Consider the following 15,149-nt stretch of genomic DNA (forward strand, 5'->3'; position numbering starts at 1 on the left):
AAGATACAAACAAGTGGAAGCATATACTGTGTTCATGGTTAGGAAGAATAAACATCATTAAAATGTCTATATTACCCAAAACAATTTTTAAATTCAGTGCAATACCACTTAAAATACCAATGACATACTTCAAAGATATAGAACACATATTCCAAAAATTTATATGGAACCAAAAAAGAACATGAATAACCTCAGCACTCTTGAAAAGGAAGAATAAAGCGGGAGGTATCACACTTCCTGATATCAAGTTATACTACAAAGCCATTGTACTCAAAACAGCCTGGTACTTGCATAAGAACAGGCATATAGATCAATGGAACAGAACAGAGAACCCAGAAATAAACCCATAGCTTCATGGACAACTGATACTTGACAAAAAAAGGTAAGAGCATACAATGGAATAAAGACAGCTTTTTTAATAAATGGTTTTGGGAAAATTGGACATCTACCTGCAAAAAAATGAAACTAGACCACCAACTTACATCATTCACAAAAATAACCTCAAAATGGATAAAAGACTTAAATGTAAGCCATTAAACCATAAGTATCTTAGAAGAAAACACAAGCAGTAAGCTCTTCAACATCTCTCGCAGCAATATATTTGCTGATTTATCTCCACGGGCAAGTGAAATTAAAGACTGGATAAACAAATGGGACTATTTCAAACTAAAAAGCTTTTGTACAGCTAAATACAATAAGAACAGAATAAAAAGACAAACTACACAATGGGAGAACATATTCGACAATACATCTGATAAGGGTTAATAACCAAAATTTATAGAGAACTTGTAAAACTCAACACCAAGAAGACAAACAATCCAATCAAAAAATGGGCACAAAAAAAAATGGGCACAAGAAATGAATAGACACTTCTCCAAAGAGGACATACAGAGATGGCCAATAGGCATATGAAAAAATGCTCAACATCACTAATCATTAGGGAAATGCAAATTAAAACCACAATGAAATGTCACCTCACAGCAGTCAGAATGGTGCTCATCAACAAAACAACACAGAATAAGTGCTGGCGAGGATGTGGAGAAAAGGGAACCTTCCTGCACTGCTGGTGGGAATGCAGACTGGTGCAGCCACTGTGGAAAACAGTATGGAGATTCCTCAAAAAATTAAAAATCAAACTGCCTTTTGACCAGCTATCCCACTTTTAGGATTATGCCCTAAGAACACATAGAACTGTTCCAAAAGGAGAATTGCACCCCCATGTTTATGGCAGCATTGTTCACAATAGTGAAGATCTGGAAACAGCCCAAGTGTCCATCAGTGGATAGTGGATTAAAAAGCTTTTGTACATAAATACTATGGAATACTACTCAGCCATAAGAAATGATGACATCTGATCATTTACAACAACATAGATGGACCTTGATAATATTATACTGAGTGAAATAAGTAAATCAGAAAAAACAAAACCTATATGATTCCATACATAGATGGGACATAAAAATGAGACTCAGTGACATGGACAAGAGTGTGGTGGTTACGGGTGTGGAGGCATGGGGAAGGATGGAGAGAGAGGGGGTGGGGTGAGGGGAGGGGCACAAAGAAAACCAGATAGAAGGTGACAGAAGACAATTGACTTTGAGTGTTGGTTGTGCAACATAAATGTCAAAATAACCTGGAGATGTTTTCTCAGAACATATATACTCTCATTTATCAGTGTCACCCCATTAAAATTCATAAAAAAAAAACTAGAAATCTAAAATCAAGGTGTTGTTAGGGCCATGCTCCCTCAGGAAGGTCTAAGAAAGATTCCTAGGTCGAGTCAAAATTTTTTGTGGTCTTGGTGGTGATGGTGTATTTTAATGATTCAGAAAAAGGATTGTCCTATGGTACTTTGGAGCAGAAAGAAGCCTTAGTAAAGGACTTTCATGTATCCCAGCTGCTGTGTTTTGCTTTTCCTTGAATTATTTTCTGGTTTGTTTGATGTTTTAGGTGATCAAGCCAACCCTTGCAAGTTTCAGGCATGCAATGAATTTTCTGAGTGTTTGGTGAATCCCAGGAGTGGAGAAGCAGAGTGCCGATGCCACCCTGGGTACCTGAGTATGGACGAACGGCCCTGTCAGAGCCTCTGTGACCTGCAGCCTGACTTCTGCTTCAATGATGGAAAGTGTGACATTATACCCGGACACGGGGCCATCTGTAGGTATGGTGTACTTAAGGAGTTGGGCTTTATAAGGTTATAGATACTTCCTCTGAAGAAAAAGGGTCTTTATTCTATTTTGGGATACTCACAGCAGTATTTATTATAGACGTTATGTCTAGAGGCAAAAGATTGGTGCCATCTAGCTCTCATGTGAAGACTGAGTCAGTTAGAAGGCTCAAATTATACCAAGGTCAAATAGTTATTTTATGCTCTTAGGGAGCTATAAGAAAAATATTATCTAGTGTCCTACTGAGAGTATTTGGAGTAGTTGGAGAGCTCTGTGTTGTGGTTCTTAGAGGTGATGGTAAGGCAGTTGGTGCTTCAGTTAGGTTTCAGCATAAGATCAACACTTTATACCAGTGGTCCCCAACCCCTGGGCCACGGGCCTGTACTGGTCTATGGGCCATTTGGTACTGGTCCGCAGAGAAAGAATAAATAACTTACATTATTTCCATTTTATTTATATTTAAGTCTGAATGATGTTTTATTTTTAGAAAATGACCAGATTCTCTCTGTTACATCCGTCTAAGACTCACTCTTGACGCTTGTCTCAGTCACGTGATACATTTATCCGTCCCACCTAAAGGCCAGTCCGTGAAAATATTTTCTGACATTAAACCGGTCTGTGGGCCAAAAAAGGTTGGGGACCATTGCTTTATACTGTATCTGAAAGTGAAAACAAAGAAACATTTTTTTCTATTGATATTTGGATTGTTTTTAATGGCTTTAAGCTTCTCTGGGTCCTACTTAGTATTCAGAGATCAAGGAAAGCAGCTATTTAAAGTCTTTGCAGTTATTACAAATATGTTTTAAGTACTTGAGATCCATGTTTTAAAAAGCTGGAGCCAAAAAAATACAGCAGACAAATGAGCAAATACAGGTCGCCTGACCATCATTTCTTGCCCGTGGCCCTTATACAAAGCAGAGCAAACCAACCTCCCAGCCACACACCACAGTCACTGGTGTAAAAGGAGAGAATGCTGAGAATATACAAGAGGACAGGTTGAAAATGTGAAAAAGGGCAAATGTTGACATAATGCCCAAAACAGAGGAACTAGATCGAAATGATTCAGACTCTTCTTTGTGAGAAAATATATATTTATATAATGTTGAGCTACGAAACTGAGTGGAAAAGTAGTCACTTGATATCCAGAGAAATTAATATTATATATTTTGAAAGGCAGTGATTTCCTTGCTGCCCCGGGATTTGAAGACATTTTTGCACAGTCTGTGGCCTCGGAGTTTGAAGGATTTTGACATTGTGGGGAAAGAACAGGAGGAGTTTGGGGACCTGGGTTCCAGACCCAGCTCTAATAGTGTGATCTCACACCATTCACTTTCCTTCTGCAGAAGACCCATTTTATGTTATCCATGACGAAAGGAGTTGAATAGAATACTACTTGTAAATCTAGTGAGTCTTTTGTTCTATCATTTGTACACAGTCATTGAGCATCTCCTGGGTCTGTGCCAGGCATTATGCACAACCTCATAGCATATGATCACTTCACCTGTGTATTTACCTCTTTGCTGAAGGTTCATGTGGTCGGCATTTACTACTTTACCTTTCCTCAGTCCTGCTGATGCTTCTGCTGTTAATCATTACTTTCAGCGGTGATTCCATGTTCGAACTCAGTCACTTCTCATTACAGATGCAGAGTGGGTGAGAACTGGTGGTACCGAGGTGAGCACTGTGAGGAGTTTATATCCGAGCCCTTGGTTATAGGCATCACCATCGCCTCTGTGGTGGGACTTCTCCTGGTCTGTTCTGCTGTCATCTTCTTCCTCGTCAGGACTCTTCAAACTCCGAATGCTCGGAGAGAAAGAGAGAAGCCCCTTAGGTAAATAAAGAAAATTGCTCTCTGGTGGAATAAAATGTTACTTTTCTCCATTCATTTAGAACTTACTATGTGACAGATATTGGATAGGGATCCGGGGTGAAGGGGAGAAAGGCATAAGGATGAATGAAAATATGGTTCCTGTGCTTGAATGGTGTCAACTGGAAACAAACAGAGCAGCAGTACGCATAAGATGCTAAGGGACCAAGGTGAGGAGTGAATTGTTTTTGCCTGAGGAAGAGAGTCTTAGAAGTTTTATATTTTTATTTTCTAATTTATTGTGTTGACATGGTTTCAAGTGTCCCACTCAATATATATATATTATATATAACACCATCTACACCTCCCATTGTGTGCCCCATGCCTCATGCAAAGTCTCTTTCCTCCCTCTTTCTCCCCCCTCCCTACATCCACACTCCTATTCCCTCTGGCTGTTGATACCCTGTTGGCTGTATATATGTGTAAGGTATATATGTTTTTTTTGGCTAATCCATTCACCTTTTTTTTGATCCAGTCCCCTCTTCTCCCTTCCCTCTGACAGCCATCCACCTGCTCCCTATAACCCTGCCTCTGTTTTTATTTTCTTCCTTAGTTTATTGTGTTCATTAGAGTCCACATATAAGTAAGATCATATAGTATTTATCTTTCTCTGCCTGGCTTCTTTCACTTAGTGTAATAATCTCCAGGTCCATCCATGCTGTTATAAAGGGTAAGATTTCCTTTTTTTTTTTTTTACAGCTGCGTAGTATTACAATGTGTAAATATACCACAGCTTTTTTATCCACTTGATCACTGATGGACACTTGGGCTGTTTTCAGATCTTAGCTATTGCAAACAACACTGCAATGAACATGGAGGTATTCTTTTGAATTAGTGTTTTGGGATTCTTAGGATATATCCTTGGAGGTGAGATAGCTGGGTCATAAGTCATTTTCATTTTTAATTGCTTGAGGAAATGCCATACTTTTCCCACAATGGCTGCATGAGTCTGCATTCCTACCAGCAGTACAGGTGGGTTCCCTTTTCTCCACACCCTCATCAGCACTTGTGTGTTGATTTGTTAATGAGAGCCTTTCTGGCAGGTGTGAGGTGGTATCTCATTGGGTTTTAATTTGTATTTCTCTGATGATTAGTGAAGGTGAGCATTTATTCATATGCCTGTTTACCATCTTTATGTCCTCTTTGGAGAAGTGCCTATTCAGGTCCTTTGCTCATTTCTTAATTGTATTGTTTGTCTTCCTGGTGTTGAGTTTTATAAGTTCTTTATAAAATTTTGTTATTAAACCTTTATCAGGCATATTGGAGAATATGTTCTCTCATACAGTGGGTAGTCTTTTTACCTTATTTATGGTTTCCTTTGCTGTGCAAAAGCTTTTTAGTGTGCTATAGTCCCATATGTTTATTTTGTACTTCATTTCACTTGCTTGCGGAGGTACATAAGCAAAAATATTACTGCGAGAGATGTCTGAAAGTCTACTGCCTATATTTTCTTCTAGGATTTTTATGGTTTCACAGCTTATTTTTAGGTCTTTTATCCATATTTAGCTTATTTTTGTGAATGGAGTAAGTTGGTGGTTTAGTTTCTTTTTTGCATGTACCTGTCCAATTTTCCCAGCACCATATATTAAAGAGACTGTCTTTACTCCACTGTATATTCTTGCCTTCTTTGTCAAATATTAATTGACCATAAAGGCCTGGGTTTATTTCTGGGTTCTCTGTTCTGTTGCATTGATCTGTATGCTTGTTCTTATGCCAGTACCAGGCTGTTTTGATTACAATGGTCTTGTAGTATAGCTTGATATCAGGAAGTGTGATACTTCCCACTTTGTTCTTCATCTTTAAGATTGTCAAGGCTATTCAGGTTCTTTTTTTGGTTCCATATAAATTTTTGGAATATTTGTTCTAGATCTGTGAAGTATGCCATTGGTATTTTTATGAGAATTGCATTGAATTTATAGGTTAATTTGGGTAGTATAGACATTTTAATGATGTATATTCTTTCTATACATGAACATGGTATATGCTTCCATGTGTTTATATCTTTCTCAGTTTCTTTTTTTAATGTCTTATAATTTTCCAAGTACAAGTGTTAAACTCCTTGGTTCAGTTTATCCCCAGGTATGTTATTTGTTTATTTTTGTTGCAATAGTGAAGGGGATTGTTTCCTTATTTCTCTTTCTGACAGTTTATTGTTGGTGTATGAAATGCCACTGATTTCTCAATGTTAATATCCTGCCACTTTGTCAAATTCATTATTGGATCTGGTAGTTTTTTGGCTAAGACTTTAGGTTTTTCTGTATACAGTATCATGTTGTCAGCAAATAATGACAGTTTTACTTCTTCTTTTCCAATTTGGATGCCTTTTATTTCTTCTTACCTGATTGTGGCTTAAGACTTCTAGTACTATATTGAATAAGAGTGGTGAAAAGGGACACCTTTGTCTTGTTTCTGATCTTAAGGGGATTGCTTTTAAATTTTGCCCATTGAGTATGATGTTGGCTGTCAGTTTGTCCTATATGGACTTGACCTTTATTATGTTGAGATATAATCCCTGTATTTCCATTTTGTTGAGAGTTTTGATCATAAATGGGTATGGATTTTATTGAATGCTTTTTCTATATCTATTGATATGATCATGTGATTTTTATCCTTTATTTTATTTATATAATGTATCACATTTATTGATTTGAGAATATTTTATCAACCTCGCCTCCCTGGAATAAATCCAACTTGATCATGATGTATGATCTTTATAATGTATTGCTGGATCCAGGTTGCTAATATTTTGTTGAGAATTTTAGCATCTATGTTTATTAGGGATATTGGCCTATGGTTTTCATTTTTTGGAGTGTCTTTACCTGGTTTTGGAATTAGGATAATGCTTGTCTTGTAAAATGAGCTTAGAAGTCTTTTCTACTCTGAATTTTTTGGAATATTTTGAGAAGGATAGATGTTTGTTCTTCTTTGAGTATGTGGTAAAATTCATCTGAGAAGCCATCTGTTCCAGGACGTTTGTCTTTTTTTTTTTTTTTAATAACTGTTTCTATTTCATTTGTTGTTATCAGTCTGCTCAGGTTTTCTCAATCTTCCAGATTCAATTTTGGAAGATTTATGTTCCTAGGAATTTATCCATTTCACCCAGATTGTCCATTTTTTTTGGCATCTAGTTCTTCATAGTATTTTGTTAAAATCCTTTGTATTTTTGTGATGTCAGTTTTTATTCCTCTTTCATATCTGATTTTATTTATTTGGGTCCTCTCTCTCTCTCTTTTTTAAAGGTTTTGATTTAAAAAAAATTTTTTTTTTCAGAGACAGAGCGAGCGTCAGAGAGAGGAATAGATAGGACAGAAAGGAATGGAGAGAGATGAGAAGCATCAATCATCAGTTTTTTGTTGCAACACCTTAGTTGTTCATTGATTGCTTTCTCATATGTGCCTTGACCGTGGGCCTTCTACAGATCGAGTAACCCCTTGCTCAAGCTAGTGACCTTGGATCCAAGCTGGTGAGCTTTTTGCTCACACCAGATGAGCCTGCGCTCAAGCTGGTGACCTCAGGGTCTTGAACCTGGGTCTTCCACATCCCAGTCCGACGCTCTATCCACTGCGCCACCTCCTGGTCAGGTTCTTTTTTTCTTGATGAGTGGTTAAAGGTTCATCAACCTTGTCTACCTTTTCAAAGAACCTTGTCTTAGTTTCATTGATCTTTTGTATCAAGCACTAGTCATATTCTCAGGAAAGTAGAGGAAATAGCTCCAGCGTCAAAGGCAGTCAACTAAGTCATTGTTACTCCCTGAGTCTGTTCAGCCATTCTCTGTTCCCTGGCCAAAACTGCTTGCTTCTCAGCCAGGGCCCAATCTCCATTGGATGGGGCAAGAGAGATTCCCGAGGGTGAGGCAGTTGCTTTCCTCCAGGATGATACCATATAAAGGGGAGTGCTCTATCTATGAAAGGTCATGACTGTGGAATTGAAGAATAATTCAGCACAGGGCTCTTGGTGGCCGTTCACCCAGTATGTCTCTCCCCAGGCTGCCAATCTCACACTCTCCTCTCCCAATTCTAGTCTGCTCAGCTGTCCTTCCTCCAGAGCCCAGGATAGGTGGCTGTGAACAAGATTTTCTGCATTGCCCCTTTAAGAGGGTGCCTGCATCTCTGAGAACTCACATCTCTTTCTGGCACACAGAAATCTCACTTTTTTTCACCACCAAACGCTGTGTGGAAACCTCTTCTCAGCTCTGGTGCTCTTGTCTGGGGAGGCCAGCTTGAGGGTTAGGACCCACACCTCTCAGAGCCAACCTCCCTGCGGCTGACACGTCCCTCTGAAACTTCAGCCACCGCTTGCTGCTGGGAGCAGCGGCAGCCCTTTTTTGCGTCTCGATGTGGCTTCTTCTGTGAATCCTTGGTTTTAAGACTCCTCTTCATTTAGTCCTGAATTGTTTTTTTGGGATGATCATTCTTAAATTTAGTTACAACTCCTGGGAGGAGGTGAGTAGAACATCCATCTACTCTATTGCTATCTTATAAAAGATCTCCAAGAGTCTTAGAAATTTTAATGAAGGCTATGTTAATTAGTTGGACAGAAGAGTAGATATTTACTTTGGGTGGGGTGGCACACTTATTAGATAGTTGAATGAGCATGAGCTAAGTTAGGAAGGCATGAATGAATGAATCCCAAGGCACAGTGAAGAAATGGCATCATTGAGTATGGCCAAAATGTCTGTTTCACAGTTGGGGAGGGGTAGAAGGGTGATGAAGTTGAGGTGATACCCTTATGTGAGGACCAGATCTGTTAGTTTATTATCCTTTGGCTCATTCTGGTTTAAGTCCTGATAAGGATCTGACAAAAAATAAAATCTGGTTTTCTTTCAGTTAAGCATAGCTTCATTAATGGATCAAATAAAACCTGTTCTACTTGCTAAACTAACAATCCAAGGATCTTTCGGGTTTTTATGTGATTGCAATCTGTGATTGTACTTTGCTTTTGTGCCTCTATAGTCTATGGAGCTACTGGTTTAGGTCTGGATTACCTTCTGTTACCCTCTTCTTGCTAAGCAGGCACCTCTTTTAGGTTTCTTGAGTGCCCAGAACATACTTCCATCATTGTTCTTATACTTTTTATTGAGTCTGACTTTGCATTAGACTATACTATCATTTCTGGAAAGAAATTCCAACAAATATTTCATATCATTAATATCTAGGACAGTTTTAGGCACATAATAAATGCTCAGTAAATATTTGTAGACCTGAATTGAATTTAATTGAGGCCCAATCCCCCATATTTCTTTTTTTTCTTTTTTTTCTCTTTTTTTTCTCTTTTTTTATAATTTTATTTTTTTAATGGGGTGACATCAATAAATCAGGATACATATATTCAAAGATAACAAGTCCAGGTTATCTTGTCGTTCAATTATGTTGCATACCCACCACCCAAAGTCAGATTGTCCTCTGTCACCTTCTATCTTGTTTTCTTTGTGCCCCTCCCACCCCCTATCCCTCTCCCATTCCCCCCTCCCCCCCGTAAACACCACACTCTTATCAATGTCTCTTAGTTTCACTATTATGTCCCACCTACGTATGGAATAATACAGTTCCTGTTTTTTTCTGATTTACTTATTTCGCTTCGTATCATGTTATCAAGATCCCACCATTTTGCTGTAAATGTTCCGATGTCATCATTTCTTATGGCTGAGTAGTATTCCATAGTGTATATGTGCCACATCTTCTTTATCCAGTCATCTATTGATGGGCTTTTTGGTTGTTTCCATGTCCTGGCCACTGTGAACAATGCTGCAATAAACATGGGGCTGCATGTGTCTTTACGTATCAATGTTTCTGAGTTTTGGGGATATATACCCAGTAGAGGGATTGCTGGGTCATAAGGTAGTTCTATTTTCAGTTTTTTGAGGAACCACCATACTTTCTTCCATAATGGTTGTACTACTTTACATTCCCACCAACAGTGTATGAGGGTTCCTTTTTCTCCACAGCCTCTCCAACATTTGCTATTACCTGTCTTGCTAATAACAGCTAATCGAACAGGTGTGAGGTGGTATCTCATTGCCGTTTTGATTTGCATTTCTCTAATAGCTAAAGAAGATGAGCATCTTTTCATATATCTGTTGGCCATTTGTATTTCTTCCTGGGAGAAGTGTCTATTCATATCCTCTTCCCATTTTTTTATTGGATTGTTTGTTTGTTTGTTGTTGAGTTTTATGAGTTCTTTGTATATTTTGGATATTAGGCCCTTATCTGAGCTGTTGTTTGAAAATATCATTTCCCATTTAGTTGGCTTTCTGTTTATTTTGTTATCAGTTTCTCTTGCTGAGCAAAAACTTCTTAGTCTGATGTAGTCCCATTCATTAATTTTTGCCTTCACTTCTCTTGCCATTGGAGTCAAATTCATAAAATGCTCTTTAAAACCCAGGTCCATGAGTTGAGTACCTATGTCTTCTTCTATGTACTTAATTGTTTCAGGTCTTATGTTTATATCTTTGATCCATTTTGAGTTAATTTTTGTACAGGGGGAGAGACTGTAGTCCAGTTTCATTCTTTTGCATGTGGCTTTCCAGTTTTCCCAGCACCATTTATTGAAGAGGCTTTCTTTTCTCCATTGTGTGTTGTTGGCCCCTTTATCAAAAATTATTTGACTATATATATGTGGTTTTATTTCTGGACTTTCTATTCTGTTCCATTGGTCTGAGTGTCTATTTTTCTGCCAATACCATGCTGTTTTGATTGTCGTGGCCCTATAATAGAGTTTGAAGTCAGGTATTGTTATGCCCCCAGCTTCATTCTTTTTCTTTAGGATTGCTTTGGCTATTCGGGGTTTTTTATAGTTCCATATAAATCTGATGATTTTTTGCTCTATTTCTTTAAAAAATGTCATTGGAATTTTGATGGGAATTGCATTAAATTTGTATATTGCTTTGGGTAATATAGCCATCTTGATTATATTTATTCTTCCTAGCCAAGAACAAGGTATATTCTTCCATCTCATTATATCTTTTTCGATTTCCCTTGACAATGGTTTATAGTTTTCATTATATAAGTCCTTTACATTCTTTGTTATGTTTATTCCTAAGTATTTTATTTTTTTTGTTGCAATCGTGAAGGGGATTATTCTTTTGAGTTCCTTCTCAGTTGTTTCATTGTTGGCATATAGAAAGGCTATTGACTTCTGTATGTTAATTTTGTATCCTGCGACCTTACTGTATTGGCTTATTGTTTCTAGTAGTCTTTTTGTGGATTCTTTGGGGTTTTCGATGTATAGGATCATATCATCTGCAAAAAGTGATACCTTTACTTCTTCTTTTCCGATATGGATGCCTTTTATTTCTTTGTCTTGTCTGATTGCTCTGGCTAGAACCTCTAGTACCACATTAAATAAGAGTGGAGAGAGTGGACAACCCTGTCTTGTTCCTGATTTAAGGGGGAAAGCCTTCAGTTTAGTGCCATTTAATATGATGTTAGCTGATGGTTTATCATATATGGCCTTTATCATGTTGAGATATTTTCCTTCTATACCCATTTTGTTGAGAGTCTTAAACATAAAATTGTGTTGTATTTTATCGAAAGCCTTTTCTGCGTCTATTGATAAGATCATGTGGTTTTTGTTCTTTGTTTTGTTGATATGGTGTATTACATTAACCGTTTTACGTATGTTGAACCATCCTTGAGATTCTGGGATGAATCCCATTTGATCATGATGTATTATTTTTTTAATATGTTGTTGTATTCGATTTGCTAGTATTTTGTTTAGTATTTTAGCATCTGTATTCATTAGAGATATTGGTCTGTAGTTTTCTTTTTTTGTGCCATCCTTGCCTGGTTTTGGTATGAGGGTTATGTTGGCCTCATAAAATGTGTTTGGAAGTATTGCTTCTTCTTCAATTTTTTGGAAGACTTTGAGTAGAATAGGAACCAAGTCTTCTTTGAATGTTTGATAAAATTCGCTGGTATAGCCGTCAGGGCCTGGACTTTTATTTTTGGGGAGGTTTTTAATGGTTTTTTCTATTTCTTCTCTACTGATAGGTCTGTTTAGGCTTTCTGCTTCTTCATGACTCAGTCTAGGAAGGTTGTATTGTTCTAGGAATTTATCCATTTCTTCTAGGTTGTTGAATTTAGTGGCATAAAGTTTTTCATAGTATTCTACAATAATTCTTTGTATATCTACGGTGTCCGTGGTGATTTCTCCTCTTTCATTTTGGATTTTGTTTATATGAGTTCTTTCTCTTTTTTCCTTGGTAAGTCTTGCCAAGGGTTTGTCAATTTTGTTGATCTTTTCAAAGAACCAGCTCCTTGTTCTATTAATTTTTTCTATAGTTTTTCTGTTCTCTAATTCATTTATTTCTGCTCTGATTTTTATTATCTCCTTTCTTCGGCTGGTTTTGGGTTGTCTTTGTTCTTCTTTTTCTAGTTCCTTAAGGTGACAATCCCCCATATTTCTAGTTCTATCAGAGTCTCTGTGTGTTAGACTCTGGGAATGATGGCACCATATGCATATAATGAACTATTATGTATTTGCATGCTTGTTTTCCTATCAACATTTATTGAGTGCCAGACACTGTGGGGCAAATGAAGATAAATGAGACATGGAACAATTCCATGGGATGCTTGCCATGTAGTTGAGGAGATAATAATGATAATACTTTGATAATAATTTTTGAGATTGATCTGGATATTTTTCACAGTCACCTCTCCCCATTTTTATTAGTCTCTTCCCCAACAGAAATCTTGTGACAGGTGGTTGAGCAACTGAACCAGGACCTGAATTGATCATACTTTTCCTTTTGCAGCTCCAGCAGGCAGCCTGACAGCGGCACACGCTTTGAAGATGCTGTCAAGTACAACCCCACATACAAAAGCCAAGAGGCGGGAATCGAGCAGTATGAGGGACCCTATCCTCAGCGTCCCTTCTACAGCTCTGCAGGAGGAGGGGTGTTTGGTGGCCTGAGCAGGGAAGAAATCAGACAAGTGTACGAGAACAGTGGGCTCTCTAGAGAGGTAGGAAACTTTGCTTTTCTATTGTTGCTCTTCTGCTGTAGGGTGTGTGCGCGCGTGCGTGTTTGTGCATATGTGTGTACATGAGCTTCAAAGAAAGACAAGAAGTATTTTCTGATTAGTTTTTCCCTCATAGTATCTCCCATTGATGTAGGGTACAGATTGTATACAAATAAATCTGTGCTGTACCTGTTCCCCACCCAGTGGTTTCTTTTTCTACTATTAGTGAATGCTCTCTCCCTGCTCCCTCTCTTCCACAGAAGGATGTCTGCATTATTCTGAGCGGTTCATGTACTATCCAAGCCTCCCATTTCTCTGAAAAGGCCCTTCTCTCCTATAGCTAGCGCTCTTAATTCCTAATAGAAATTAGAACTCTTTTAAAAAGATGTTTGAGGTTTTTCTAATGTAGCATATGGCCACTTCTTCTTTCTTTTTTATTTTTAAAGGAAATTCAAGAAAGAATGAGAATTTTGGAACTGTATGCCAATGATCCCGAGTTTGCAGCTTTTGTGAGAGAGCATCAAATGTAAGCGTTGGGAACAGCGCCCCTACAAGGCTCTCAGCGGTTTGCCTGGGAGTACTGGTTCCAGTGGGGCGTGTAATTCCTGTCCCTATGATAGTTCTGGTGATAACTGATATTTCTTGAGTTCTTTACAATGAATACATTTCCATACAGGCTACCTCATTTATTTCTCATAATGGCTTTATGAGTTAAATGTTTCTTATTTAAATTTTATTAATGAGCAAAAGAAGCCTGGGACAGTGGAAGGGACTAAGTGAAGACACTGTGTATTCTGGCCTGGAACTTCCTGGGCTATGTTACATTTTTCTCTCATTACCATAGATCACCTATGATTTAACGCTCTAAAATATTTTTCATAGACAATTTCCATGAAAAGCATTTGAGTAACCATAATCCTTACATTTAAGTATCTCTATGAATACTTTTCACTATGCTTTGAATCACACAACTCTCATTAAAATGTATCTCTTGCCTCAGTCATGTTCATCTAACATTTCATTCTGTCCATTTGCTTTTCTCAGCCTGCACTTTGGGCAAGTGTCTGCAGGTCATTTCTTTTTGTTCCTTAGTATCTATAACCAGACTTCGGTTAGAAAATAAACTATCTTATAAAGAGAACATTATGGGCATTAATTGAATGTAGTGGGTAAGATTTGGCTTTTATATTTGCTCCTAATGCTGCCCTCACAAAGGTGCTTCTTGGGGATAGGTCTCACACAGGCCACACGGCTTCACCTGGCGTTTCAAAGAGAAAACCAGAACAATTCATGCAGACTTCTAGAAGAACTTGAGCTTGGGTCAGGATCACCCCCATGGCCCCAGGTAGAACCTCTGCCCCTTTGCTCCAAACCCCTTTTCTCTCATAGGCAGCCCCTCGCTCATGATTCCTCTCTGATAGGAAGGGACAAGTGAACACTTAAAGAAATTGAGGAAGATACTTTTCTGATTCCACGTGCATGGTGGAAACTCCTTTAAAAATCTTTGGACAAGAAAAGGAGGGGGTTGGGGGAGGGGAGGGGCACAAAGAAAACCAGCTAGAAGGTGACAGAAGACAATTTGACTTTGGGTGAGGGGTATGCAACATAATCAAATGTCAAAATAATCTGGAGAGGTTTTCTCTGAACATATGTACCCTGATTTATCAATGTCACCTCATTAAAATTAATTTAATTTAATAAAATCTTTGGACATCTGACTTGGCCCCAGGCAGGTGCTGCCCACCCTGCTGTTCGAACAATAAATATAAATATTACCAGGCGTCTGCCTTTTAAACCAGGATAGTCACTCATCCTGGCATCTCTAGCCAGCAGATGACCTGTGGCTCCATTCCAGTGTTATCTAATAGAAAGAACATGACTGACATTTTTGTCTTCCTAAGGCTTTATAAAAGCCCTTCAGGGCTACCTGCCTGAGCCTATTTCCTGAATTAAAAGTGCATTTCATCTAGGCCAGGGGTCCCCCAACTTTTTTCACAGGGGGCCAGTTCACTGTCCCTCAGACCGTTGGAGGGCCAGACTATAAAAAAACTATGAACAAATCCCTATGCACACTGCACATATCTTATTTTAAAGTAAAAAAACAAAATGGGAACAAATATAATATTTAAAATAAAGAACAAGTAAATTTAAATCAAC

At 38.1% G+C, this 15,149-nt stretch overlaps 1 protein-coding gene across 1 annotated transcript in view; it reads left to right on the forward strand.

The window, feature by feature from the left end:
• Positions 1 to 15,149, forward strand: part of IMPG2 (interphotoreceptor matrix proteoglycan 2) — a 95,887-nt gene that overhangs the window by 75,519 nt on the left and 5,219 nt on the right. The window contains exons 16-19 of the mRNA XM_066241674.1: positions 1,951 to 2,161; positions 3,811 to 3,999; positions 12,788 to 12,995; positions 13,439 to 13,518. Of these exons, the coding sequence (XP_066097771.1) occupies positions 1,951 to 2,161; positions 3,811 to 3,999; positions 12,788 to 12,995; positions 13,439 to 13,518 (688 nt within the window). The remainder of the gene's footprint in view (positions 1 to 1,950; positions 2,162 to 3,810; positions 4,000 to 12,787; positions 12,996 to 13,438; positions 13,519 to 15,149) is intronic.

This window comes from Saccopteryx bilineata, chromosome 8, assembly GCF_036850765.1.
Source record: "Saccopteryx bilineata isolate mSacBil1 chromosome 8, mSacBil1_pri_phased_curated, whole genome shotgun sequence".
Taxonomy (NCBI): Eukaryota; Metazoa; Chordata; class Mammalia; order Chiroptera; family Emballonuridae; genus Saccopteryx; species Saccopteryx bilineata.